The sequence below is a fragment of the Rhea pennata genome, unplaced genomic scaffold (genome assembly GCF_028389875.1).
Source record: "Rhea pennata isolate bPtePen1 unplaced genomic scaffold, bPtePen1.pri scaffold_160, whole genome shotgun sequence".
Taxonomy (NCBI): Eukaryota; Metazoa; Chordata; class Aves; order Rheiformes; family Rheidae; genus Rhea; species Rhea pennata.
This window is the reverse complement of record NW_026907633.1, coordinates 30,962-55,190: the sequence shown is the minus strand read 5'-3', so window position 1 is coordinate 55,190 and position 24,229 is coordinate 30,962. Positions and strand designations below refer to the sequence as shown.

Sequence of the window (24,229 nt, the reverse complement as noted above, 5' to 3'; positions counted from 1 at the left end):
TATGGGGCTGTGGGAGGGGCCTGTGGGGCTATGCAAGGGGGTTGTGGGGCTGTATGGGGCTGTGGGAGAGGCCTGTGGGGCTGTGGGAGGGGTCTATGGGGCTCTAGGAGGGGTCTATGGTATTGAGGGAGGGGTCTGTGGGGCTGTGGAAGGGGTTTGTGGGGCCCATGGGGCTGTGGGGGGGGTCTGTGGGGCTCTATGGTGTAGTGGGAGGGGTCTGTGGGGCTGTGGGAGGGGTCTATGGGACTGTGGGAGGGGCCTGTGGGGCTGTGGGAGGGGTTTGTGGGGGCCTATGGGGCTGTGGGAGGGGTCTATGGGGTTGTGGGAGGGGCCTATGCAGCTCTGGGCGGGCATTGTGGGTTGCTATGGGACTCTGTGGGTAGATGGGATGGAGGGACGGATTGAGATAAGGATGGAGGTATGGACGGATTGTGGGATGGATGGAAGGAGGGATGGAGGGATGGAGGGAGGGATGGAGGTGAGGATGGGTGGAGGGATGGAAGGAGGTGCAGATGGGTGGATGGAGGGATGGAGGGATGGAAGGAGGTGCAGATGGAGGGGTAGATGGAGGTGTGGATGGAGGGATGGAGGTGCAGATGGAGGGATGGATGGAGGGATGGAGGGATGGAAGGAGGGATGGAAGGAGGTGCGGATGGGTGGATGGAGGGATGGATGGAGGTGCAGATGGGTGGATGGAAGGAGGTGCAGATGGAGGGATGGAGGTGCGGATGGAGGGATGGAGGTGCAGATGGGTGGATGGAGGGATGGATGGAGGTACAGATGGAGGTGCGGATGGAGGGATGGAGGTGTGGATGGAGGTGCAGATGGAGGGATGGACGGAGGGGTAGATGGAGGTGCGGATGGAGGTGCGGATGGAGGGATGGAGGGATGGAAGGAGGTGCGGATGGGTGGATGGAGGGATGGAAGGAGGTGCAGATGGAGGGATAGAAGGAGGTGCAGATGGAGGTGCGGATGGAGGGATGGAGGGATGGAAGGAGGGATGGAAGGAGGTGCGGATGGGTGGATGGAGGGATGGAAGGAGGTGCAGATGGAGGGATGGAGGGATGGAAGGAGGTGCAGATGGAGGGATAGAAGGAGGTGCAGATGGAGGTGCGGATGGAGGGATGGAGGTGTGGATGGAGGTGCAGATGGAGGGATGGACGGAGGGGTAGATGGAGGTGCGGATGGAGGTGCGGATGGAGGGATGGAGGGATGGAAGGAGGTGCAGATGGAGGGATGGAGGTGCAGATGGGTGGATGGAGGGATGGATGGAGGTGCAGATGGAGGTGTGGACGGGTGGATCGCAGCCGCAGCGGGCGGGAGCTGCTCACCAGTAGTGGACGCACTCGAGGTGGACGGCGGCGAAGACGTAGGTGTCCTCCTGCTCCTTCTGCAGGCTGAACTCGGCCAGGCGCGAGTGGGAGCCGGCCATGGCCAGGGCGCCGGCGGCGCCGGGCCGCACGGCCGCCCCCAGCCCCACGCGCCAGCCCCCCGCCACCTCGGCCGCCGCCGCCCGCAGCAGCCCCACGGCGGAGCGGCGGGCGGCGGCGACGGCGCGGCGGGCGCAGCGGGACCCCGGCCGCCAGCCGCCCGCCGCCGCCGGCAGCAGGTAGCGGCGCCCGGGCCGGCGCGGGTCGGCGCAGAGCACGCAGGGGCCCCGCGGTGCCGGCGCCGGCGCCGCCAGCACCCCGCCGCCCTCGGGCGCCAGCTCCAGCGTGGTGACGTCCAGCCCCCGGCCCAGGAGGTCGGCGCCCAGCACGGGGCCGCGGGCGGCCCGGCACGCCGGCCCGGCGGCGCGGCGGCACTGGGCCCCGGCGCCCCGCGGGCGCAGCAGCCACAGCAGCGCCAGCAGCCGCAGCGGGGTCATGGCGGGGACCTGCCGGGACAGGGTGGGTGGCCTGGGTGGGCGCGGGGACGTGGGAATGGGGATGGGGATGGGGACGTGGAGGTGGGGACATGGGGATGGAGATGGGGAGCAGGACGTGGAGGTGGGGACGTGGGGATGGGGATGGGGATGGGGACGTGGAGGTGGGGACGTGGGGATGGGGATGGGGAGCAGGACGTGGAGGTGGGGACGTGGGGATGGAGTTGGGGAGTAGGACGTGGAGATGGAGATGGGGATGGGGACGTGGATGGGCATGGGAACATGGGGGTGGGGATGTGGAGGTGGGGACGTGGGGACGTGGAGGTGGGGACGTGGGGATGGGGATAGGGAGCAGGACGTGGAGGTGGAGATGGGGATGGGGACGTGGATGGGCATGGGAACATGGGGGTGGGGATGTGGAGGTGGGGACGTGGATGGGGACGTGGGGACATGGAGGTGGGGACGTGGGGATGGGGATAGGGAGCAGGACGTGGAGGTGGAGATGGGGATGGGGACGTGGATGGGCATGGGAACATGGGGGTGGGGATGTGGAGGTGGGGACGTGGATGGGGACGTGGGGACGTGGAGGTGGGGACATGGGGATGGGGATGGGGACGTGGACGGGCATAGGAACATGGGGGTGGGGATGTGGGGGTGGGGATGGGCAACAGGACGTGGAGGTGGCCATGGGTGCGTGGCCATGTTGGACATGGGGATGGGGATGGGCAGCAGGACGTGGGGAGGGGACATGGGGATGGGGATGGGGACGTGGATGGGCATGGGAACATGGAGGTGGGGATGTGGAGATGGGGGCGTGGGGACATGGAGGTGGGGACGTGGGGATGGGGACAGGCAGCAGGACGTGGAGGTGGCCATAGGTGCGTGGCCATGTTGGACGTGGGGATGGGGACGTGGGGATGGGGATAGGGAGCAGGACGTGGAGGTGGCCGTGGGCACGTGGCCATGCTGGACATGGGGATGGGGGACGTGGGGATGGGGACGGGCAGCAGGACGTGGAGGTGGCCGTGGGCCCGTGGCCATGCTGGACGTGGGGATGGGGGACGTGGGGATGGGGACGGGCAGCAGGACGTGGAGGTGGCCGTGGGCCCGTGGCCATGTTGGACGTGGGGATGGGGACGTGGGGATGAGGACGGGCAGCAGGACGTGGAGGTGGCCGTGGGCCCGTGGCCATGTTGGACGTGGGGATGGGGGACGTGGGGATGGGGACGGGCAGCAGGACGTGGGGAGGGGACATGGGGACAACGACGTGGGGGGACACGGGAGGGGGACAAGGACGCAGGGACGGAGACGGGGACACGTGGCAGGGAGGGGGACGGGGCCCCCGGACGCCTGGGCCCCTCCCGACCCGGTGTGGCGCTGGGGGGCTCCGGAGGCCCCCGGACGCCTGGGCCCCTCCCATCCCAGCATGGTCCTGGGGGCTGCGGAGGCCCTCGGACGCCTGGGCCCCTGTGTACTCACCGGCGGTGGCAGCGCGGGTGGGGGCCGGGGGGGGGCCGGTTCCTCCTCCCCCCTCTCGCAGTGGGGCAGGGCCGGGCCTGCGGCTTCACAGCTCCCCGAAGTGGGGTGTCACCCCCGCCCCCCCCCCCGGACACCTGGGCTCGCGATCGCCTGCCCCACATTTCCGACGGCGGCGGGGGGGGGGGGCAGGACGCCTGGGCCCCCCCCCAAGCTGAGGGAGGGGCCCCAAAGTCACCTTCTGACCCAGGTCTAAACCCCCTGAGACCCCTCCCCACACATGGGTGGGGGGCAGGTGTCTGGGACCCCCCCCATTGCACCCCCCTATCCCCACTGCTGCCCCATAGAGGCCCAGATATCAGCTCCCCCCCCCCCCAAGGGCCCAGGCGTCCGGCTCCCGCAGCAGCCATGACTCACCGGGGGGGGGGGGGGCATGTGTCACCCCCGGCTGCAGCAGGGGCCCAGGCGTCCGGGAACCTCCCCCCACCCCCGTCCCCCCCCCACCGCAGTGGTGGCAGCGCTCGCCTGCGGGGCAGGATGTGGGTCGCTGGAGCGTGTGTGTGGGGGGGGCGCTGATGAGGGCCCAGGCGTCCGGGCCGGCCTCATAACCCCCCCCCCCCATGAGGGGCCCAGGGCATCTGGGCCCTGCTGACCCCCATGTAGGGGGGTGGCGGTGGCCAGGTGTGGGGCAGAGGGGCTCTATGGGGGTCCCTATGGGGTGGCGGACGGAGCTGGGGGCGGGGTTGGGGGGCAGGGGGTGGGGCCAGGAAATGGGGGTGGGGCCTGGGGAGCCTCGAGGGGGTGGAGCCAGGAGTCAAAATGGGGTCAGGGGGTGGGGCCTAGGGCGGGGCAGAGCCGCCATGACCCCGAGGAGGAAGAGGAGGAGGAGGAGGTGGAGGAGCAGGTGGTGATGATGGTGACGATGATGACGGTGATGATGATGATGGTGGCGGTGACCTCACACGCACCCCGTGTCCCACAGGAGAAGGACGAGGAGGTGACGGGGCCTCACGAGGGCCTGGTTGTCCCCATGGAGATGGTGGTGGTGGTGGTGGTGGTGGTGGTGGTGGTGGCAAGGACCTCACAGGACCCCACGTCCTGCAGAAGGATGATGAGGAGATGGGGCCTCATGAGGGCCTGGTTGCCCCAAAGGAAGAGGAGGAGAAGATGGTGGGGGGGGATGGCAAGGACCTCACAGGACCCCACGTCCTGCAGGAGAAGGACGAGGAGGTGACGGGGCCTCATGAGGACCTGGATGACCCCAAGAAGGAGGAGATGGTGATGGTGGCAGCGACCTCACGTGCACCCCACGACCTGCAGGAGAAGGACGAGGAGGTGACGGGGCCTCGTGAGGACCTGGATGACCCCAAGGAGGAGGAGATGGTGATGGTGGCAGTGACCTCACGTGCACCCCACGACCTGCAGGAGAAGGACGAGGAGGTGACGGGGCCTCGTGAGGACCTGGATGACCCCAAGGAGGAGGAGATGGTGATGGTGGCAGTGACCTCACGTGCACCCCACGACCTGCAGGAGAAGGACGAGGAGGTGACGGGGCCTCGTGAGGACCTGGTGCTCCCCGAGGAGGAAGCGGAGGTGGCTGTTGGTGGTGGTGACCTCACACCCACCCCAGATCCTGCAGAAGGAGGTGGCGGAAGGACCTGGCGAGCAGCCCACGTCCTGCAGGAGGTGGTGGGGACTTCACAGGACCCCGGGTCCCATGGCAGCGGGGACCTCAGGAGCCCCCAGGCCCCCCAGGCAGGAGGTGCTGGTGCTGCTGGTGATGCTGGTGGTGGAGCTGGTGCTGGTGGAGCTGGTGCTGTGCTGGTGGTGGAGCTGGTGCTGTGCTGGTGGTAGAGTTGGAGCTGATGGTGCTGGTGGAGCTGATGGTGCTGGTGGAGCAGCTGGTGCTGGAGCTACTGGAGCTGCTGGTGCTGGTGCTAGTGGAGCTGCTGGAACTGCTGGTGCTGGTGGAGCTGCTGGTGCTGGTGGAACTGGTGGTGCTGGAGCTGGTGGTGCTGGTGGAGCTGCTGGAGCTGGTGGAGCTGGTGGAACTGGTGGTGCTGGAGCTGATGGTGCTGGTGGAGCTGGTGGAACTGGTGCTTCTCTGCAGGACCTGAGGAGCCGTCGCCCTGCGGGTGACACGTCCTCGAGTTATTAATTTTCTGAGCAATTTCCCCCCAAACCGTTGCTGACCGACCTGGGCCTCCGTGGGGGAGGGGGGAGGGGTAGGGGGGGCGGCAGCCCGGACGCCTGGGCCCTCATCAGCCCCCCACACCAGCGACCCACATCCTGCCCTGCCGGCGAGCGCTGCTACGGCTGCGGTGGTGGTGGGGGGAACGGGGGGGGGAGGCTCCCGGACGCCTGGGCCCCCGTGGTGGCCGGGGGGGGGGTGACACACGCTTCCCCCCCCTCCCCCACCCTGGTGAGTCATGGCCGCTGCGGGAGCCGGACGCCTGGGCCCCTGGGGGGGGGTGGGCTGATATCTGGGTCTCTATTGGGCAACAGGGGGGGATGTGGGGTGCAATGGGGGGGGGTCCCCGGACGCCTGGGTCCCTTTGGGGTGGGGAAGGATCCGTGGGGCAGAGCAGAGGCAGCCCGGACGCCTGGGCCCCCTGCTGCGTCCCTCGCCCCACAGATCCCCCCCCCCCAACATGGCCTCCATGTCCCTCTCCCCAAAGGGACCGGCCTGGCCCCCCCGCGCCGCGCAGCATCGCTGGGCTCCTTTTTGGGTCCATTCCTACCACTTCCAGGTCGATTCCACCCACCTGCTGGTGGATTTCACCCACCCTTGGTCGATTCCACCCGCTTTCTGGTCGATTCCACCCGCTTTCTGGTCGATTTCACCCACCTTCCAGTGGATTTTACCCACCTTTAGTCAATTTCACCCACCCTTGGTCCATTTCACCCACTTTCTGGTTGATTTCACCCACCTTTCTTGTCGATTTCAAGCACTTTCTGGTCCATTTCACCCACCCTTGGTCCATTTCACCCACTTTCTGGTTGATTTCACCCACCTTTCTTGTCGATTTCACCCACTTTCTGGTTGATTTCACCCACCTTTCTTGTCGATTTCACCCACTTTCTGGTGGATTTCACCCACCCTTGGTCCATTTCACCCACTTTCTTGTCGATTTCACCCACTTTCTGGTCAATTTCATCCACCCTTGGTCCATTTCACCCACCTTTCTGCTGGGCGCCGCCTCCCTGGGGTCCATTTCATCCACCCTGATGACAATTTCGCCCGCTTTGGGGTGAATTTCGCTCAGTTTGTGCTCGTTTCACTTCCTTTAGTGTCACCAGATGCCCCATGGGATCCCCTGAGGTGGGACCAGCCCCAAGGCGGGACGTCCCGTGGGGTCCCCGATATGGCACCATCCCTGATGTGGGTCCCTGCTGTGGGGCTGACTCCAGGTGGGACCGACCCCAAGGTGGGACGTCCCATGGGGTCCCCGACGAGGGACCATCCCCGATGTGGGTCCCTGGAGCAGGACCGACCCCAAGGTGGGACCGACCCCAAGGTGGGACATCCCATGGGGTCTCCGATATGAGATCATCCCTGATGTGGGTCCCCGGCACAAGACTGACCCCAAGGTGGGACCATCCCCAAGGTGGGACCATCCCCAAGGTGGGATCGACCCCAAGGTGGGACATCCCATGGGGTCCCCGACGAGGGACCATCCCTGATGTGGGTCCCAGGCGCAGGACCGACCCCAAGGTGGGACCGACCCCAAGGTGGGACATCCCATGGGGTCTCCGATATGAGATCATCCCTGATGTGGGTCCCCGGCACAAGACCGACCCCAAGGTGGGACCATCCCCAAGGTGGGACCATCCCCAAGGTGGGACTGACCCCAAGGTGGGACATCCCATGGGGTCCCCGACGAGGGACCATCCCCGATGTGGGTCCCAGGCGCAGGACCGACCCCAAGGTGGGCCCGAACCCAAGGTGGGACATCCCATGGGGTCTCCGATATGGGACCATCCCTGATGTGGGTCCCTGCCGTGGGGCCGACCCCGGGTGGGACCGACCCCAAGGTGGGACCATCCCCAAGGTGGGACCATCCCCCATGTGGGGTGTCCCACAGGGTCCCCGACATGGAACCGACCCCGATGTGGGTCCCCAGCCGGCGCCGTCTCCTCACACATCCCCACGCCCCATTGCCCAGCCCCCCACAAGCCGCCGGCCCCCCCCCCCCCACTCCCCCCCCCAAACCCCAAACCAACCCGGGAAAAGGGGAACCGCCGTCTTCCGCTTCCTCCGCCGGCCGCCCCGCGGGGGGCTGCCCCACAGCGTCACCCCACGGCGCGGTGCAGCGGCTGGGGTGGGGGGGGGTGGGGTGGGGGGGTGGTGTCCCCGCCCCCCCCATGGATGTCCCCATCCCCGATCCCGGTCCCACCCCTCCGCTAACTTCTCCTTCCGCCGGCAGCGCCCGGCGCCCCGGGACCGACGACATGAGCCCCTGGGTGCTGCTCGCCGGCCTCTGCGCAGGTGGGGCCCGCCCGGACGCCTGGGCCCCCCGGGGGGCGGGGGGGGGCTGTGAGACGGAGGGACCCCGGACGCCTGGGCCCCCGGGGGTGGAGGGGGGCTGTGAGACGGGAGGGACGCCTGGGCCCCCCGGGGGTGGGGGGGGGCTATGAGACAAGAGGGACCCGGACGCCTGGGCCCCTTTTTTAGGGGGGGGGCTATGAGACCAGAGGGACCCCGGACACCTGGGCCCCTTTTTTTTGGGGGGGGGGGCTGTGAGACAAGAGGGACCCCGGACACCTGGGCCCCTTTTTGGGGGGGGGGGGCTGTGAGGACCAGAGGGACCCCGGACACCTGGCCCCTTTTTGGGGGGGGGGGGCTGTGAGACCAGAGGGACCCGGACGCCTGGGCCCCTTTTCTTGGGGGGGGGGGGCTGGAGACCAGAGGGACCCCGACGCCTGGGCCCCTTTTCTTGGGGGGGGGCTGTGAGACAAGAGGACCCCGGACGCCTGGGCCCCTTTTTTTGGGGGGGGGGCTGTGAGACCGGAGGGACCCTGGATGCCTGGACCCCTTTTTTTGGGGGGGGGGCTGTGAGACAAGAGGGACCCCGGACGCTGGGCCCCTTTTTTTTGACGGGATGTCTGTGGTGGAGGGGGCACCCCGACGCCTGGCCCCTGTGGGAGGATGACGGGGTGGAGAGGGGACAGCTCGGACGCCTGGGCCCCCCCCCCCTCCCGGGAGGGCAGTGGGGCAGGATGGGGATGCCCGGACACCTGGGCCCCTGGGAAAGCAGGGTGGGGACAGCCCGACGCCTGGGCCCCTCGTGAGGGAAGGATGGGATTGCCCAGACACCTGGGCCCCTGGGAGGGCAGTGGGGCAGAGTGGGGACGCCCGGACGCCTGGGCCCCTGGGAGGGTGGCCTGGGCTCGCCCGGACGCCTGGGCCCCCTCGGGAGGGTGGCCTGGGCTCACCCGGACGCCTGGGCCCCTGGGAGAGTGGCCTGGGCTCGCCCGGACGCCTGGGCCCCTCGGGAGGGTGGCCTGGGCTCGCCCGGACGCCTGGGCCCCCCCAGCGCTGGCGCCCCGCCGGCGGCTCCGTCCTGGACGAGGTGACGGTGACGGTGTTTCCGGGGCCGGAGCCGGGCGCCTTCGGCCACAGCGTGGCCCAGTTCGACGCGGGTAGGTCCCAGCCCCCCCCACCCTGTCCCCCCCACACACACGCCGTGGGGCGCCCCCCGACCCACCGCCGCCTCCCCCCGCCCCAGGGTGCTGGTCGGGGCCCCCCTGGAGCCGGGACGGGCCAACGAGACCGGACGGGTCTATCGGTGCCAGCTGGGCTCCGGCAGCTGCCAGAGCATCCCCATCGCCAGTAGGACGCCTGGGCCCCTGGGGGGGGGGGGGTGGGGAGGGGCCAGACGCCTGGGCCCATGGATGGAGGGGAGGGCTCCACCCGGACGCCTGGGCCCCTGGGGGGGGGGGGGCGGGGAGGGACCGGACGCCGGGCCCCTGGATGGAGGGGAGGGCTCCACCCGGACGCCTGGGCCCTGGGGGGGGGGGGGGCGGGGAGGGGCCGGACGCCTGGGCCCCTGGATGGAGGGGAGGGCTCCACCCGGACGCCTGGGCCCCTGGGGGGGGTGGGGGGGGCAGACGCCTGGGCCCCTGGATGGAAGGGAGGGCTCCACCCGGACGCCTGGGCCCCTGAGGGGGGGGGGTGGGGGGGGCCGGACGCCTGGGCCCCTGGATGGAGGGGTGGGGGGGGGGGGACGCCTGGGCCCCTGGATGGAGGGGAGGGCTCCACCCGGACGCCTGGGCCCCTGGATGGAGGGGTGGGGGGGGGCGGACACCTGGGCCCCTGGATGGAGGGGAGGGCTCCGCCCGGACGTCTGGGCCCCTGGGTGGAGGGGTGGGGGGGGGCGGACGCCTGGCCCCTGGATGGAGGGGAGGGCTCCACCCGGACGCCTGGGCCCCTGGGAGGGGGGCGGGGAGGGGCCGGACTCCTGGGCCCCTGGATGGAGGGAAGGCTCCACCCGGACGCCTGGCCCCTGGAGGGGGGCGGGGAGGGCCGGACTCCTGGGCCCCTGGATGGAGGGGAGGGCTCCACCCGGACGCCTGGGCCCCCTGGTGGGGGGGTGGGGAGGGGCCGGACTCCTGGGCCCCTGGATGGAGGGGAGGGCTCCGCCCGGACACCTGGGCCCCAGAGGACCCAAGGAGGGGGGAAGTGGAACCATGGGGCAGAGTGGAGGCAGCCCGGACGCCTGGGCCCCCTGGGAGGGCAGTGGGGTGGAGAGGGCTCCACCCGGACACCTGGGCCCCTGGATGGAGGGGAGGTTCCACCCGGACACCTGGGCCCCAAGAGGACCCGGGGCGGGGGGGGAAGTGGAACCGTGGGGCAGAGCAGAGGCAGCCCGGACGCCTGGGCCCATTGCTTGGTTGTGCGAGGCCGCACGTAGCAGAGGGCAGGATGGGGCGCCCGGACGCCTGGGCCCCCGCCCCCATGACCTCCTTCCCGGACGCCTGGGCCCCAGCCGTGCCCCTCCTCAGCCCGTCTCTCCCCCCACCGCAGACCCGCCGGATGCCACCTCCATGTCCCTGGGCCTCTCCGTGGCGGCCCACGGCTCCCGGCTCCTGGTGGGTCCCATCCCTTCGTCCCCACCTCCGGTCCTCCACGGGCGGTGGGGACCGTCGCCGTGACGACGGTGGGGAAGTTGGGGGGGGTCACCATGGCCATCGTGAGGATGGGGACCCACTGCCGTCTCCGGCCCCAGGCTTGCGGCCCCACGGCGCAGCGGGCCTGTGGGGAGAACATGGAGGTGAGGGGCTACTGCTTCTGGCTGGCCACGAGTGAGACCCTGCCTGCCGCCCTGCCAGGTACCACCCTATGGGGTCCCTGAGGGGCCCATATGGGGTCCCTATGGGGCAGGGGAGGCCTGATACAGGGGATAAAGGGGCCCTGTGGGGCTCAACATGGAGTGGGGAAGGCCTGGTAGGGGGGTAGAGGGGCCCTGTGGAGTCCATTGGGGTGGGGGAGGCCTTATATGGGGGGAAGAGCCCTATGGAGGTCATTATGGGGCAGAGAAGGCCTGACATGGGGTGGAGGGATTCTATTGGGATCCCTAGGGGATGGTAGAGGCCTGGTGTGAGGCTGGAGAGCCCTATGGGGGTTGATATGGGGTGATGGAGGCCTTGGGCAGGTCCAGAAGGGCCCTCTTGAGGTCCCTATGGGGTGATGGAGGCCTGGTGCAGGTGTAGGAGGCCCCTGTGGAGGTCCCTATGGGGCGATGGAGGCCTGGGGCAGGTGTAGGAGGCCCCTGTGGAGGTCCCTATGGGGTGATGGAGGCCTGGGGCAGGTGTAGGAAGCCCCTGTGGAGGTCCCTATGGGGCAATGGAGGCCTGGGGCAGGTGTAGGAGGCCCCTGTGGAGGTCCCTATGGGGTGATGGAGGCCTGGCGTAGGTCTAGCAGGACCCCATGGAGGTCCCTATGGGGTGATGGAGGCCTGGGGCAGGTCTAGCAGGACCCCATGGAGGTCCCTCCGGGGCGATGGAGGCCTGGCGTAGGTCTAGCAGGACCCCATGGAGGTCCCTCTGGGGCGATGGAGGCCTGGCGTAGGTCTAGCAGGACCCCATGGAGGTCCCTCCGGGGTGATGGAGGCCTGGCATAGGTCTAGCAGGACCCTGTGGAGGTCCCTACGGGGCGATGGAGGCCTGGCGTAGGTCTAGCAGGACCCCATGGAGGTCCCTCCGGGGCGATGGAGGCCTGGGGCAGGTCTAGCAGGACCCCATGGAGGTCCCTCCGGGGCGATGGAGGCCTGGCGTAGGTCTAGCAGGACCCCATGGAGGTCCCTACGGGGCGATGGAGGCCTGGCATAGGTCTAGCAGGACCCCATGGAGGTCCCTCCGGGGCGATGGAGGCCTGGGGCAGGTCTAGCAGGACCCCATGGAGGTCCCTCCGGGGCGATGGAGGCCTGGCGTAGGTCTAGCAGGACCCCATGGAGGTCCCTCCGGGGTGATGGAGGCCTGGCATAGGTCTAGCAGGACCCCATGGAGGTCCCTCTGGGGCGATGGAGGCCTGGGGCAGGTCTAGCAGGGCCCCGTGGAGGTCCCTATGGGGTGATGGAGGCCTGGTGCAGGTGTAGGAGGCCCCTGTGGAGGTCCCTATGGGGTGATGGAGGCCTGGGGCAGGTGTAGGAGGCCCCTGTGGAGGTCCCTATGGGGTGATGGAGGCCTGGCATAGGTCTAGCAGGACCCCATGGAGGTCCCTCCGGGGCGATGGAGGCCTGGCGTAGGTCTAGCAGGACCCCATGGAGGTCCCTCCGGGGTGATGGAGGCCTGGCGTAGGTCTAGCAGGACCCCATGGAGGTCCCTATGGGGTGATGGAGGCCTGGGGCAGGTCTAGCAGGACCCCATGGAGGTCCCTATGGGGCGATGGAGGCCTGGCATAGGTCTAGCAGGACCCCATGGAGGTCCCTCCGGGGCGATGGAGGCCTGGGGCAGGTCTAGCAGGGCCCCGTGGAGGTCGGCACGGGCCGGCGGTGGCCCCGCGGGCCCGGCGCCGCCCAGCCCGCCCCACGCTCTGCCCCACGCCCCCCCCCCCCCCAGAGTGCCCCCTGCGCGCCTCCGACATCGTCTTCCTGGTGGACGGCTCGGGCAGCGTGGCGCCCGACGACTTCGAGCGCATGAAGACCTTCATCATCGAGGTCATGAGCCGCTTCCAGGGCTCGGACAGCCGGGTAGGGCGGGAGGCGGGGCGGGCGCGCGGGGCCGGGGGGCCCCCCCCCGGGCGGGTCCTCACCCCACAGCCCGCCCCAGTTCGCCCTCGTGCAGTTCTCCCACAGCTCCGTCATCCACTTCGACTTCGCCGCCTACGGCCGCTTCTCGCGGCGGCGGTGGGAGAGGGAGGTCCGGGGCGTCCAGCAGCTGGGCGAGAGCACGCGGACGGCCAGCGGCATCCGCCGCGTCGTGTAAGTCAGGTCCCCGCCGGCCGCGGGCCGCCGCCGGCGCCGGGGGTCCCCGCCGACCGCCCTGCCCCACGCCGCCCCCCGCGCAGGAGGGAGCTGTTCGGTGCCGGGCACGGAGCGCGCCGGGGCACCCGCCGCATCCTCATCGTGGTCACGGACGGGCAGAAGTACGGCGACAACCTCAACTACGCCGACGTCATCCCCGAGGCGGACCGCGCCGGCGTCGTCCGCTACGCCATCGGGGTGCGGCGCCCCTCCGTCCGTCCGGCTGTCCGTCCACCCACCCATCCGGCCATCCATCTGTCCACCCATCCAAGTATCCATCCATCCATCTGTCCATGCATCCATCCATTCCTCCATCCATCCACCCATCCATCCATGCATCCATCCTTCCATCCGTCCATGCATTCATCCATCCATCTGTCCATCCATCCATCCATCCATCCATCCAACCATCCGTCCATCCATCCATCTGTCCATGCATTCATCCATCCATCTGTCCATCCATCCATCCATCCATCCATCCATCCATCTGTCCATGCATTCATCCATCCATCTGTCCATCCATCCATCCATCCATCCATCCATCCAACCATCCGTCCATCCATCCATCTGTCCATGCATCCATCCATTCCTGCATCCATCCACCCATCCATCCATGCGTTCATCCATCCATCTGTCCATCCATCCGTCCATCCATCTGTCCATCCAACCATCCGTCCATGCATCCATCCATCCATGCATTCATCCATCCATCCACCCATCCATCCATGTATTCATCCATCCATCCGTCCATCCATCCACCCATCCGTCCATGCATCTGTCCATCTGTCCATGCATGCATGCATCCGTCCGTCCGTGCATGCGGGCACACATGCATCCGTGCATCCATCCATCCATGCGTCCATCCATCCATCCATCTGTCCATGCATTCATCTGTCCATCCATCCATCCATGTGTCCGTCCGTCCAGGCATCTGTCCATCTCCAGCCACATCCATCCATCCATCTTGACATACAGCCACCCATCCGTCCGTCCATCCACCCGTCCCTCCATCCCACCATCCATCCTTCCCTCCTTCCGGCCACCCGCTCCCCTCCGAACGCCCCCCCATCCGTCTGCCCATCCCCGAGCACCTCCGCCCCTCCCTCCCCAAACGTCCCCCCTTCTCCGGCCACCCTGAGACGACACCTCCCCGTGGCCTCGCGCCGGGCGCAGGTGGGCAGCGCCTTCTCCCAGAGGAACGCCGTCGCCGAGCTCCACGCCATCGCCTCCGCGCCCGCCGAGGAGCACGTCTTCCGGGTGGACAACTTCAACGCCCTGCAGGGCATCCAGCGGCAGCTGGAGGAGAAGATCTTCGCCATCGAGGGTACCGGGGCGCGGGGGGGATCCGCGGGCCGGGGCGAGCCGGGACCCCCCCCGCTCACCCCCGCCCCTTCCTCCAGGCACCCAGTCCTCCCACGGCAGCTCCTTCCAGCTGGAGATGGCCCAGGAGGGCTTCAGCGCCCTGCTGACCCCCGTGAGTGTCCTGCCCCGGCCTCGTGCCCGCCGAGCGGCTGTGGGGCACCACTGACCCCCCCCACACCGTCCCCCTCCCCGCCGCCTCCGCCCGCTCTTACTGGTGCAGGAGGGAGCCGTACTGGGAGCGGTGGGCGCCTACGACTGGTCCGGAGGGGTGTTCCTCTACGGGGACGCCGCGGAGCCGACCTTCGTCAACGTGTCCCAGGCTGCCACGGATATGAGTGACGCCTACTTGGGTAAGAGCCCCGGGGACAGCGGCATCCCGGCAAGGTCCTCACGGGGGGCTGGGGACATCGGTGTCCCCACGAGGGCTCTGGGGACCTCGGTGTCCCAGTGAGGGTCCTGGAGACACCAGCATCCCGGTGAGGATCTCTAGGTGGGACTGGAGATGTCGGTGTCCCCACGAGGGCTCTGGGGACATCGGTGTCCCACTGAGGGTCATCACATGGGGCTGTAGATGTTGGTGCCCCACCAAAGATCCTGGGGACATCGGTGTCCCACCAAGGGTCTCCATGTGGGATGGAGATGCTGGTGTCCCCACAAGGGCCCTGGGGATGTCAATGTCCCACCAAGGGTCCCCATGTGGGCTGGAGATGCTGATGTCCCCACGAGGGCCCTGGGGACTTCGGTGTCTCACCAAGGGTCTCCACATGGGGCTGGAGATGTTGGTGTCTCCATGTGGGGCTGGAGATGCTGATGTCCCCACGAGGGCCCTGGGGATGTCAATGTCCCACCAAGGGTCTCCACATGGGGCTGGAGATGTTGGTGTCTCCATGTGGGGCTGGAGATGCTGGTGTCCCCACGAGGGCCCTGGGGATGTCAATGTCCCACCAAGGGTCTCCACATGGGGCTGGAGATGTTGGTGTCTCCATGTGGGGCTGGAGATGCTGGTGGCCCCACGAGGGCCCTGGGGACATCGGTGTCCCACCGAGGGTCCCCGTGTGGGGCTGGGGCTGGCACGGGCGCCCCGCTGAGCCCCCCGCCGTGCCCGGCCCAGGCTACGCGGTCGAGTCGCTGACCCTCGGGGGCGCCCGGGGCTTCGTCCTGGGGGCCCCCCGCTACCAGCACGTCGGGAAGGTCATGGTCATCCTCCGCGGCGCCTCGGGCGTCTGGGAGCTCGTCGCCGACGCGTCGGGGCAGCAGGTAACGGGGCGCCGGGAGGGGATGGGATGTGGGGCCGGGGTGGGATGTGGGGACAGGGCGCGGGGATGGGATGTGGCGACAGGACTTGATGATGGGTCTTGGTGATGGGACATGGAGATGGGATGTGGGGATGGGATGTGGGGATGGGATGTGGGGATGGGACATGGTGATGGGACATGGTGATGGGACATGGGGATGGGATGTGGGGCTGGGACACAGGGATGGGATGTGGGGACGGGACATGATGATGGGACTTGGTGATGGGACATGGTGATAGAATGTGGGGACAGGATGTGGGGCGGGGAGCGGATGTGGGGACAGGACATGATGATGGGTCTTGGTGATGGGACATGGTCATGGGACATGGGGATGGGATGGGATGCAGGGAGGGGATGTGGGGACGGGACGTGGGGAAGGGATGTGGGGACAGGACGTGGGGATGGGACATGGAGATGGGACGTGGGGAGGGGACGTGGGGACGGATCCCCCCCCCACGCGGACGAGCCCCACGGGAGCCTCCTCCGCCCCCCAACCCCGCAGGTGGGCTCCTACTTCGGGGCCGCCCTGTGCGCCCTGGACCTCTCCGGCGACGGCTCCACCGACGCGGTGCTGGTGGGAGCCCCCATGTACTACGGGGCCGCGAGCGGCGGCCGCGTCTCCGTCTGCGCCGTGGGGCGGCAGGTGGGACCCCCAACAACCCCCAACCCCCACCCCACTGTGGGGCAGCGCTGGGGGGCGGCGGTGGCGGGATGCCCCAGGCCACCCAGCACCCCGGCCCCTCACAGGGTGGCCAGCTGCGGTGCCAGCGGACGCTGTGGGGCGAGCCGGGCCACCCTCTGGGGCGCTTCGGGGCCAGCCTGGCCCGGCTGGGCGACGTCAACGGGGACGGGCGGGCCGACGTGGCCGTGGGCGCCCCGCTGGAGGACGACGAGCGGGGAGCCGTCTACGTCTTCCTCGGGGAGCGGGGCGGCCTCAGCCCCCACTACAGCCAGGTGGGACCCGCCGGCGGTGGAGAAAGGTCCCGGGTGGTGGAGAAAGGTCCTGGGTGGTGGAGAAAGGTCCTGGGCGGTGGAGAAAGGTCCTGGGTGGTGGAGAGGTGCTGGGCGATGGAGATGTCCTGGGTGGTGGAAAGGTGCTAGGTGGTGGAGATGTCCCAGGTGGTGGAGATGTCCCAGGTAGTGGAGAAAGGTCCTGGGTGGTGGAGAGGTGCTGGGTGGTGGAGAGGTCCTGGGTGGTGGAGAAAGGTCCTGGGTGGTGGAGAGGTGCTGGGTGGTGGAGAGGTCCTGGGTGGTGGAAAGGTGCTGGGTGATGGAGATGTCCTGGGCAGTGGAGATGTCCCGGGTGGTGAAGAGGTCCTGGGTGGTGGAGAGGTGCTGGGTGATGGAGAGGTCCTGGGTGGTGGAGAGGTGCTGGGTGATGGAGATGTCCTGGGTGGGGGAGATGCCCTGAGTGGCAGAGAAGCCCTTGATGATGGAGACAGCTTGGATGATGGAGCTGTCCCGGGGGGTGGAGATGCCCGTGGGGCGGCGGTGGGGGCGGTGGGGCAGGTGCCGCACCTCCCCCGCCCTCCCGGCAGCGCGTGGCCGGCGCCCGGTTCCCCAGCGGGCCGCGGCACTTCGGCCAGGCGGTCAGCGGCGGCGCGGACCTCACCGGGGACCGGCTGCCGGACGTGGCCGTGGGCGCCCGCGGGCAGGTCCTGCTGCTCAGGTGCGCCCGGGCGCCCCGCGGTCCCACCACGCCCCACGCCGCGGTCCCACCACGCCATGGTCCCACCACGCCTCGGTCCTGCTATGCCATGGTCCCACCACGCCGCCGTCCCACCACGCCATGGTCCCACCACGCCATGGTCCTGCCATGCTGCGGTCCCACCACACCATGGTCCCCACCACGCCACGGTCCCACCACGCCACGGTCCTGCCATGCTGCGGTCCCACCACGCCACGGTCCCACCACGCCACGGTCCCACCACGCCACGGTCCTGCTATGCCACAGTCCCACCACGCCACCGTCCCACCACGCCATGGTCCTGCTATGCCACAGTCCCACCACGCCACCGTCCCACCACGCCATGGTCCCACCACACTATGGTCCCACCACGCTGCATCTCACCATGCCATGATCCCACCACACCATGGTCCCACCACGCCGCCATCCCAACACTCTGCGGTCCCACCACGCTGCCATCCCACCACGCCATGGTCCCTCCATGCCACCATCCCGCCATGCTGCCATCCCACCATGCCATGATCCCACCACACCATGGTCCCACCACGCCATGGTCCCACCACGCCACAGTCCCACCATGCCATGGTCCCACCACGCCATGGTCCCTCCACGCCACCATCCCACCACGCTGCCATCCCACCACACCATGATCCCACCACACCATGGTCCCACCACCCCGCAGTCCCACCACGCCATGGTCCCTCCACGCCGTGGTCCCACCACGCCGCGCTCCCGCCCTGGCAGGTCCCGGCCCCTGCTTGGCCTCGGCGTCTCCATCGCCTTCCAGCCCGGCGCCATCCCCACCACCGCCTTCGACTGCCAGGAGCAGGACGCGCTCGGCACCCGCGTCAGCGATGCCCGCGTCTGCTTCAACCTCACCAAGATGACCAAGGACAACCTAGGTGAGCTACTGCTGGCGGGACACCTACCACCGGCGGGACACCTACCGCCGGCGGGACACCTACAGCCGGTGGGACGCCTACAGCCGGCCCCCATTGCCCCTCGCAGGCGACGCCATCACCAGCGTCATCCACTACCAGCTGGCCCTCGACCCCGGCAGGCTGAAGGTCCGGGCGACCTTCTCCTCCAGGTCCTCCAGCCACAACGAGAGCCTCCGCATGAAGGTCACCCAGCTCTGCAAGGTCTACTCCATCGTGCTGCCCGTACGTGGGGAGGAGGGGGGCGGCCGTGTCCCCACCAGCACCAGCACCACCACCATTGCCATCACCACCACTATCACCACCACCATCACCACCATCACCACCATCGCCACCAGCATCACCATCTTCACAACCACCACCACCACCATTGCCACCACCATCACCACCATTACCAACATTGCCACCACCACCATCGCCACCACCATCACCACCACCATTGCCACCACCATCAGCACCATTACCAACATTGCCACCACCACCATTGCCACCACCATCACCACCACCATTGCCACCACCATCAGCACCACCACCACCATCACCACCCCTCAACCCCAGTGACCCCCTTCCCTCCTGGAGGGACAGACGCGACCCACCGCCGCCTGCCTATGCCCGGCCGCAGGTCTGCCCCGAGGACACGCTCACCCCCATCACGCTGCGGCTGACCTACACCGTGACCGGGGACCCCATCGGCAGCGCCGGCGGCTTGGCGCCCGCCCTGTCCTCCGGCTCCCCGCAGCCCGTCCTGGGCCAGGTGAGGGACCGCCGGGGGCGGCCGCGCCGGGGGCTCCTCCGCCCGCCGCCGCCGGTCGTCCCCACCGTCCCCGTCCCCGTCCCATCAGCTCTTCTTCGAGAAGGACTGCGGCACGGACAACCGCTGCGTGGACGAGCTCCACGTCTCCCTCAGCTTCTCGGGGTAGGTGGGGAAGGGGCGGGTGACACCATGACCACCTCCACCACCACCGCCTCCACCTCCACCATCTCCACCTCCACATCCACGTCCATGTCCACCTCCATCACCACCATCTCCACCTCCATGTCCACCACCACCATCTCCACCTCCATCTCCACCTCCACCACCACCATCTCCACCATCTCCACCTCCACCTCCACATCCATGTCCACCTCCATCACCACCATCTCCACCTCCACCACCACCACCTCCATGTCCACCTCCACGTCCATGTCCACCTCCACCATCACCTCCATGTCCATGTCCACCTCCATGTCCACATCCACCTCCACCACCACCACCGCCATTGGCCCATGCACCCACACTGCCCCCAGGCTGCTCACCGTGGTCGTGGGGGTCACCCCCGAGGTGGACGTCACCGTCACCCTCCGCAACACCGGCGAGGACTCGTATGGCACCACCGTGCGGCTGCGTCACCCGCCCGCCCTCTCCTACCGCAAGGTCGTGGTGCTCCAGGTACCGCCGGCGCGGCAGCCGGGTGACGATGTGGTGGTGACGGGGTGACACGGGGACAGGCCATGGGGCCGGCACGTTGTCGGGGTGACATGGCGAGGGGGTGACGCACCGTCAAGGTGACTTGTTGGGGTGACGCTGTCGCGGTGACGCGGTGTCAAGGCGATGTGGTGTCGGGGCGACGCGGTGTCGGGGCGGCCGAGCCCTCACCGCCTGTGTCCGTCACCGTCACCGTCACCGTCACCGTCACAGTCCAACCGCCGGGTGACGTCCGTGCACTGCGGCGCCGCGGGAGACGCCGGCACCGACACCCTCTGCTCCGTCAATCACCCCATCTTCCGCGCCGGGGCCGAGGTACCGCGACCCCCGACCCCGACCCTGACCTTGAACCCTGACCCGCGACCCCAACTGCTGACCCTGACCTCAGCCCCAACCCTGATCCCTGACCCCCAACCCTGGCCCTGACCCCTGACCCTGACCCCTCTCCCTGATTCCTGACCCTGACCACAATCCCGACCCCCAACTTCTACCCTGACCCCCAACCCACGACCCCCAACACTGACCCCCAACACTGACCTCCGACCCCGCACCCCCCCCCACGTCCCCATCTCCCCCTGACCCCCAGGTCGTCTTCGTGGCCACCCTGGACGTCCCCCCCGACGCCAAGCTCGGGGACACCCTGGAGATAGCGGCCACTGCCGGAAGGTGACACCCCGGCAGCACTGAGGGGCCCAGGCATCCGGGCCCCCCCCACCCCTGCTGAGGGGCCCAGGCGTCCGGGCCCCCCCCCCCCACTGAGGGGCCCAGGTGTCCGGGAGCCTGTGGGGGCCCTGGGTTCCCCCCACCAAGGGAGGTGGGGGGGTGCTCAGTGTAGGGGTGGGTGCCCGGACGCCTGGGCCCCTTAGTGTGTGTGTGGGGGGGGCGCCCGGACGCCTGGGCCCTTTGAGGGGGGGCGGGGGGGCCCTGACATGTCCCCTGCCCCCCCAGTGACAACGGGAACGTCGCGACCCCCGGCGGGAGCCACCGGGCCCAGATCAGCGTCCGCTACGGCGTCTTCCTCGTCCTCACCAGGTGGGGCCTGACCCACGGAGGGGCCCAGTCTGCCCCACGGCGGGTCTCATCCTGCCCCATGGCAGGTCTGGCCTGCCCCATGGCGGGTCCTGCCCCATGGCAGGGCCCTTCCTGCCCCACGGTGGGTCTCATCCTGCCCCACGGCAGGGCCCAGTCTGCCCCACGGCAGGTCTGGCCTGCCCCGTGGCACAGTCCATCCTGCCCCATGGCGGATCTCATCCTGCCCCACAGTGGGTCTGGCCTGCCCCATGGTGGGTCCTGCCCCATGGCAGGGCCCTTCCTGCCCCACAGCGGGTCTCATCCTGCCCCACGACAGGGCCCAGTCTGCCCCCCAGACCCCCTCCCCCCCCGCCACCCCCTGCCCCCCGCTGGCCCCACAGCGCCCCGATCCCGCAGCCTCGAGGACTCGACCAAGTACCTGAACATCTCGGCCAAGAGCGTCGGCGCCGCCACGGCCGGGATCACCCACTGCTACCAGGTGCGCCCGGACGCCTGGGCCCCTCGGGGGGGGGGCGAAGGGGCCCCGGACGCCTGGGCCCCTCAAGATATAGGGTCAAAGGGCCCTCCTCGGACACCTGGGCCCTCTGGGCGGTGTGGGGTCGAAGGTCCCTGCCAGATGCCTGGGCCCCTTGGGGCAGTGTGGGGGGTGAAGGGTCTCCCCGGACGCCTGGGCCCCTTGGGGTGGGTGAAGGGGCCCTGGACGCCTGGGCCCCTCAGTGGGGGGGGTGTGGTCAAAGGTCCCCCCCGAACGCCTGGGCCCCTTGGGGCAGTGTGGGGGGTGAGGGGTCTCCCCGGACACCTGGGCCCCTCGGGGGGGGTGAAGGGGCCCTGGATCCCTGGGCCCCTCAGTGGGGGGGTGTGGTCAAAGGTCCCCCCCGGACGCCTGGGCCCCTTGGGCCAGTGTGGGGGGTGAAGGGTCTCTCCGGACGCCTGGGCCCCTCGGGGCATGGGGTCGAAGCCCCCCCCCCCCCCCCCCGGACGCCTGGGCCCCTCAGGGTGGTGTGGGGGTGAAGGGTCTCCCCGGACGCCTGGGCCCCTCGGGGCATGGTGTCGAAGGCCCCCCCCCACCGGACGCCTGGGCCCCTCGCAGGTGACGAGCCTGCGGCAGCGCCGGGTCCCCGTCGCGGTCACCTTCGCGGTGCCGGCGGCGCTCGGCGAGGCGCCGGCCTGGCAGGACGCCCGCGTCGTCCCCTCCCAGGTAGGAGCCCCCCAGCGCCGGGGCGGGTTGGGGGGCGGCTCGGGGGGAGGGGGGGCGCCCCAGCCGCCCCCGCCCCACGGCCGCCCCCCCCCCCCGCCCCCGCAGCCGGAGCTGGTGCAGTGCCGCAGCGCCCGGCAGCCCGGCGCCGCCGACGCCGCCCCACGGCTCCGCCAGCGCCCCGTCCTGGTGAGTGTCCCCCCGCCACGGGGGGCGCACGTGGGGCGGGACGGGACGGGGGTCCGCACCGCCCGACGTCACCCGGACGTCGCCCCGGCCAGGACTGCGCCGTGGCCGCCTGCACGGAGATCCGCTGCGAGATCTCGGCCCTGGAGCCCGGCCGGCCCCTGGGGCTCAACCTCACCGGGAGCCTGGCCTTCGCCTGGATGGCCCAGGTAGGGGGGACGGGGTGGGGGGGCACCCTGGGGCACGTCGGGGGCATCTCGGGGGCACCTCGGGACACCTTGAGGACATCTTGGGGCACCTTGGGAACACCTTGAGGACACCTTGAGGGCATCTTGGAGCACCTTGGGGCACCTCAAGGCACCTCGGGACACCTTGAGGACATCTCAGGGCACCTCAGGACCCCTTGAGGACATCTCAGGAACATCTCGGGGCACCTCAGGGTGCCTTGGGACATGTCAAAGACATCTTGGGGACATCGTGGGGACATGTTTGGGCACCTCGGGACACCTTAGGACATCTTGGGGACGCTTCAGGACACCTCGGGGATGCCTTGGGGCATCTCAGGAACATCTTGGGGCACCTCAGGGCACCTCGGGACATCTGGGGCACCCTGGGGACATCTTGGGGCACCTCGGGGCTGGGGAGACGCCTGATTGGCAGCCGCTCGGAGACCCGGTCGTCCCGCACCTGAAGGACGCTGCTCCACGACACAGGACCCCGGGGACGGGGGGACGGCGGGCAGCCCCATGGCCGCCCCCCAAGTGACGCCTGCCCCCGCCCAGGTCCAGCACCCCAAGGTGACCCTGCAGAGCGTCGCCCAGCTCCAGTACGACGAGGGCCGGTACCACAACACCGGCGGGGCCCCCCGGCACCAGGTAGGCCCGGACGCCTGGGCCCCCAGGTCTCTGCTCGGACGCCTGGGCCCCGAGTCCCTGCCCGGATGCCTGGGCCCCTGGGGCCTGGCCCATACGCTTGGGTCCTTGGAGGGGGAGAGTTGGACGCCTGGGCCCTTGGCTCCTTGCCCGGATGCCTGGGCCCCTGGCTACTCTCCCGGACGCCTGGGCCCCCGGTCCTTGCCCGGACGCCTGGGTCCCTGCCAGGACGCCTGGGCCCCCTCAGCCCACCGCGTGCCGCAGGTGCAGACGGAGGTGGAGCGCCGGGAGCCCCCCAACCCGCTGCCCCTGGTGCTGGGGGGCAGCGCGGCCGGGCTGGCACTGCTGGGGCTGGCGGTGCTGGCGCTGTACAAGGTATGGGGGGGGGCCGAGGGGGCGGGGCCTCCCCGCACCCCGCCCACGGGTGGGCGGGGCCTGCACCTGCCTCAACCCCGCCCCCTTTCTCCCCCGCCCCACCCTGCCCCCCAAGTTGGGCTTCTTCAAGCGCCATTACAAGGAGCTGATGGAGGGCGACGACGCCGCTGCCGCCGCCACCGGCCCAGCCGAGCCCCAGGGCTGAGGCGTCGCCCGGACGCCTGGGCCCCCTCGCCCGGCTCCAGGGGCTGCTGGGAGCCCGGACGCCTGGGCCCCCCGGGGGTACCGGGACGCCTGGGCCCCCTACAGGCAGCGGGAAGGGGGCACTCGGACGCCTGGGCCCCCCGGGAGTGAGCGGGAAGGGGGCACCCGGACGCCTGGGCCCCCCTGGGAGTGGGTGGGAAGGGGGCGCCCGGACGCCTGGGCCCCCCGGGAGTGGGCGGGAAGCGGGCGCCCGGACGCCTGGGCCCCCCGGGAGTGGGCGGGAAGGGGGCACCCGGACGCCTGGGCCCCCCTGGGAGTGGGTGGGAAGGGGGCGCCCGGACGCCTGGGCCCCCCGGGAGTGGGCGGGAAGGGGGCGCCCGGACGCCTGGGCCCCCTGGGAGTGGGTGGGAAGGGGGCGCCCGGACGCCTGGGCCCTCTGGGAGTGGGCGGGAAGGGGGCGCCCGGACGCCTGGGCCCTCTGGGAGTGGGTGGGAAGGGGGCGCCCGGACGCCTGGGCCCCCTGGGAGTGGGTGGGAAGGGGGCGCCCGGACGCCTGGGCCCCCTGGGAGTGGGTGGGAAGGGGGCGCCCGGACACCTGGGCCCCCTGGGAGTGGGTGGGAAGGGGGCGCCCGGATGCCTGGGCCCCCCGGGAGTGGGCGGGAAGGGGGCACTCGGACGCCTGGGCCCCCTGGGAGTGGGTGGGAAGGGGGCGCCCGGACGCCTGGGCCCTCTCTGTCCCCCCCCCCATTAAACTCGGATTCGCCCAAGCGTCTGCGTCTTGGTGGTTTCCGTGGGGCCCGGACGCCTGGGCCCG

The 24,229-nt window shown here is 69.9% G+C and overlaps 1 protein-coding gene and 1 long non-coding RNA gene across 2 annotated transcripts; one reads left to right on the top strand and one right to left on the bottom strand.

The window, feature by feature from the left end:
• Positions 1–4,345: 4,345 nt before the first annotated feature.
• Positions 4,346–5,059, bottom strand: LOC134154217 (uncharacterized). Its single transcript, XR_009961351.1, has 3 exons — positions 4,966–5,059; positions 4,532–4,864; positions 4,346–4,438 (listed from the first exon to the last, which is right to left on the bottom strand). It is a non-coding gene; the product is annotated as an uncharacterized LOC134154217 (long non-coding RNA).
• Positions 5,060–6,705: 1,646 nt separating this feature from the next.
• On the top strand, positions 6,706–24,183 carry LOC134154214 (integrin alpha-X-like). Its single transcript, XM_062600932.1, has 30 exons — positions 6,706–6,858; positions 8,878–8,987; positions 9,070–9,173; positions 10,368–10,432; positions 10,570–10,672; positions 12,401–12,531; positions 12,611–12,762; positions 12,849–13,002; positions 13,978–14,128; positions 14,205–14,278; positions 14,387–14,516; positions 15,278–15,423; positions 15,964–16,104; positions 16,209–16,415; positions 17,000–17,130; positions 17,893–18,050; positions 18,157–18,311; positions 18,709–18,840; positions 18,929–19,002; positions 19,374–19,515; positions 19,765–19,866; positions 20,138–20,217; positions 20,500–20,583; positions 20,980–21,061; positions 21,674–21,781; positions 21,887–21,967; positions 22,060–22,173; positions 22,747–22,839; positions 23,101–23,211; positions 23,327–24,183. Exons 1-30 carry the CDS (start codon positions 6,706–6,708, stop codon positions 23,414–23,416), a joined length of 3,558 nt encoding a protein of 1,185 aa, XP_062456916.1. The 3' UTR covers positions 23,417–24,183.
• The last annotated feature ends 46 nt before the right edge of the window (positions 24,184–24,229 follow it).

Coding starts and splice junctions, on each gene's coding strand:
- LOC134154214 (XM_062600932.1), top strand. CDS start 6,706: ATGGCACCATCCCTGATGTGGGTCCCTGCTGTGGGGCTGACTCCAGGT. Junction 17,131..17,892: donor GGGCAGGTCCTGCTGCTCAG/GTGCGCCCGGGC, acceptor CCGCCCTGGCAG/GTCCCGGCCCCTGCTTGGCC. Junction 19,003..19,373: donor GTCTCCCTCAGCTTCTCGGG/GTAGGTGGGGAA, acceptor CACTGCCCCCAG/GCTGCTCACCGTGGTCGTGG.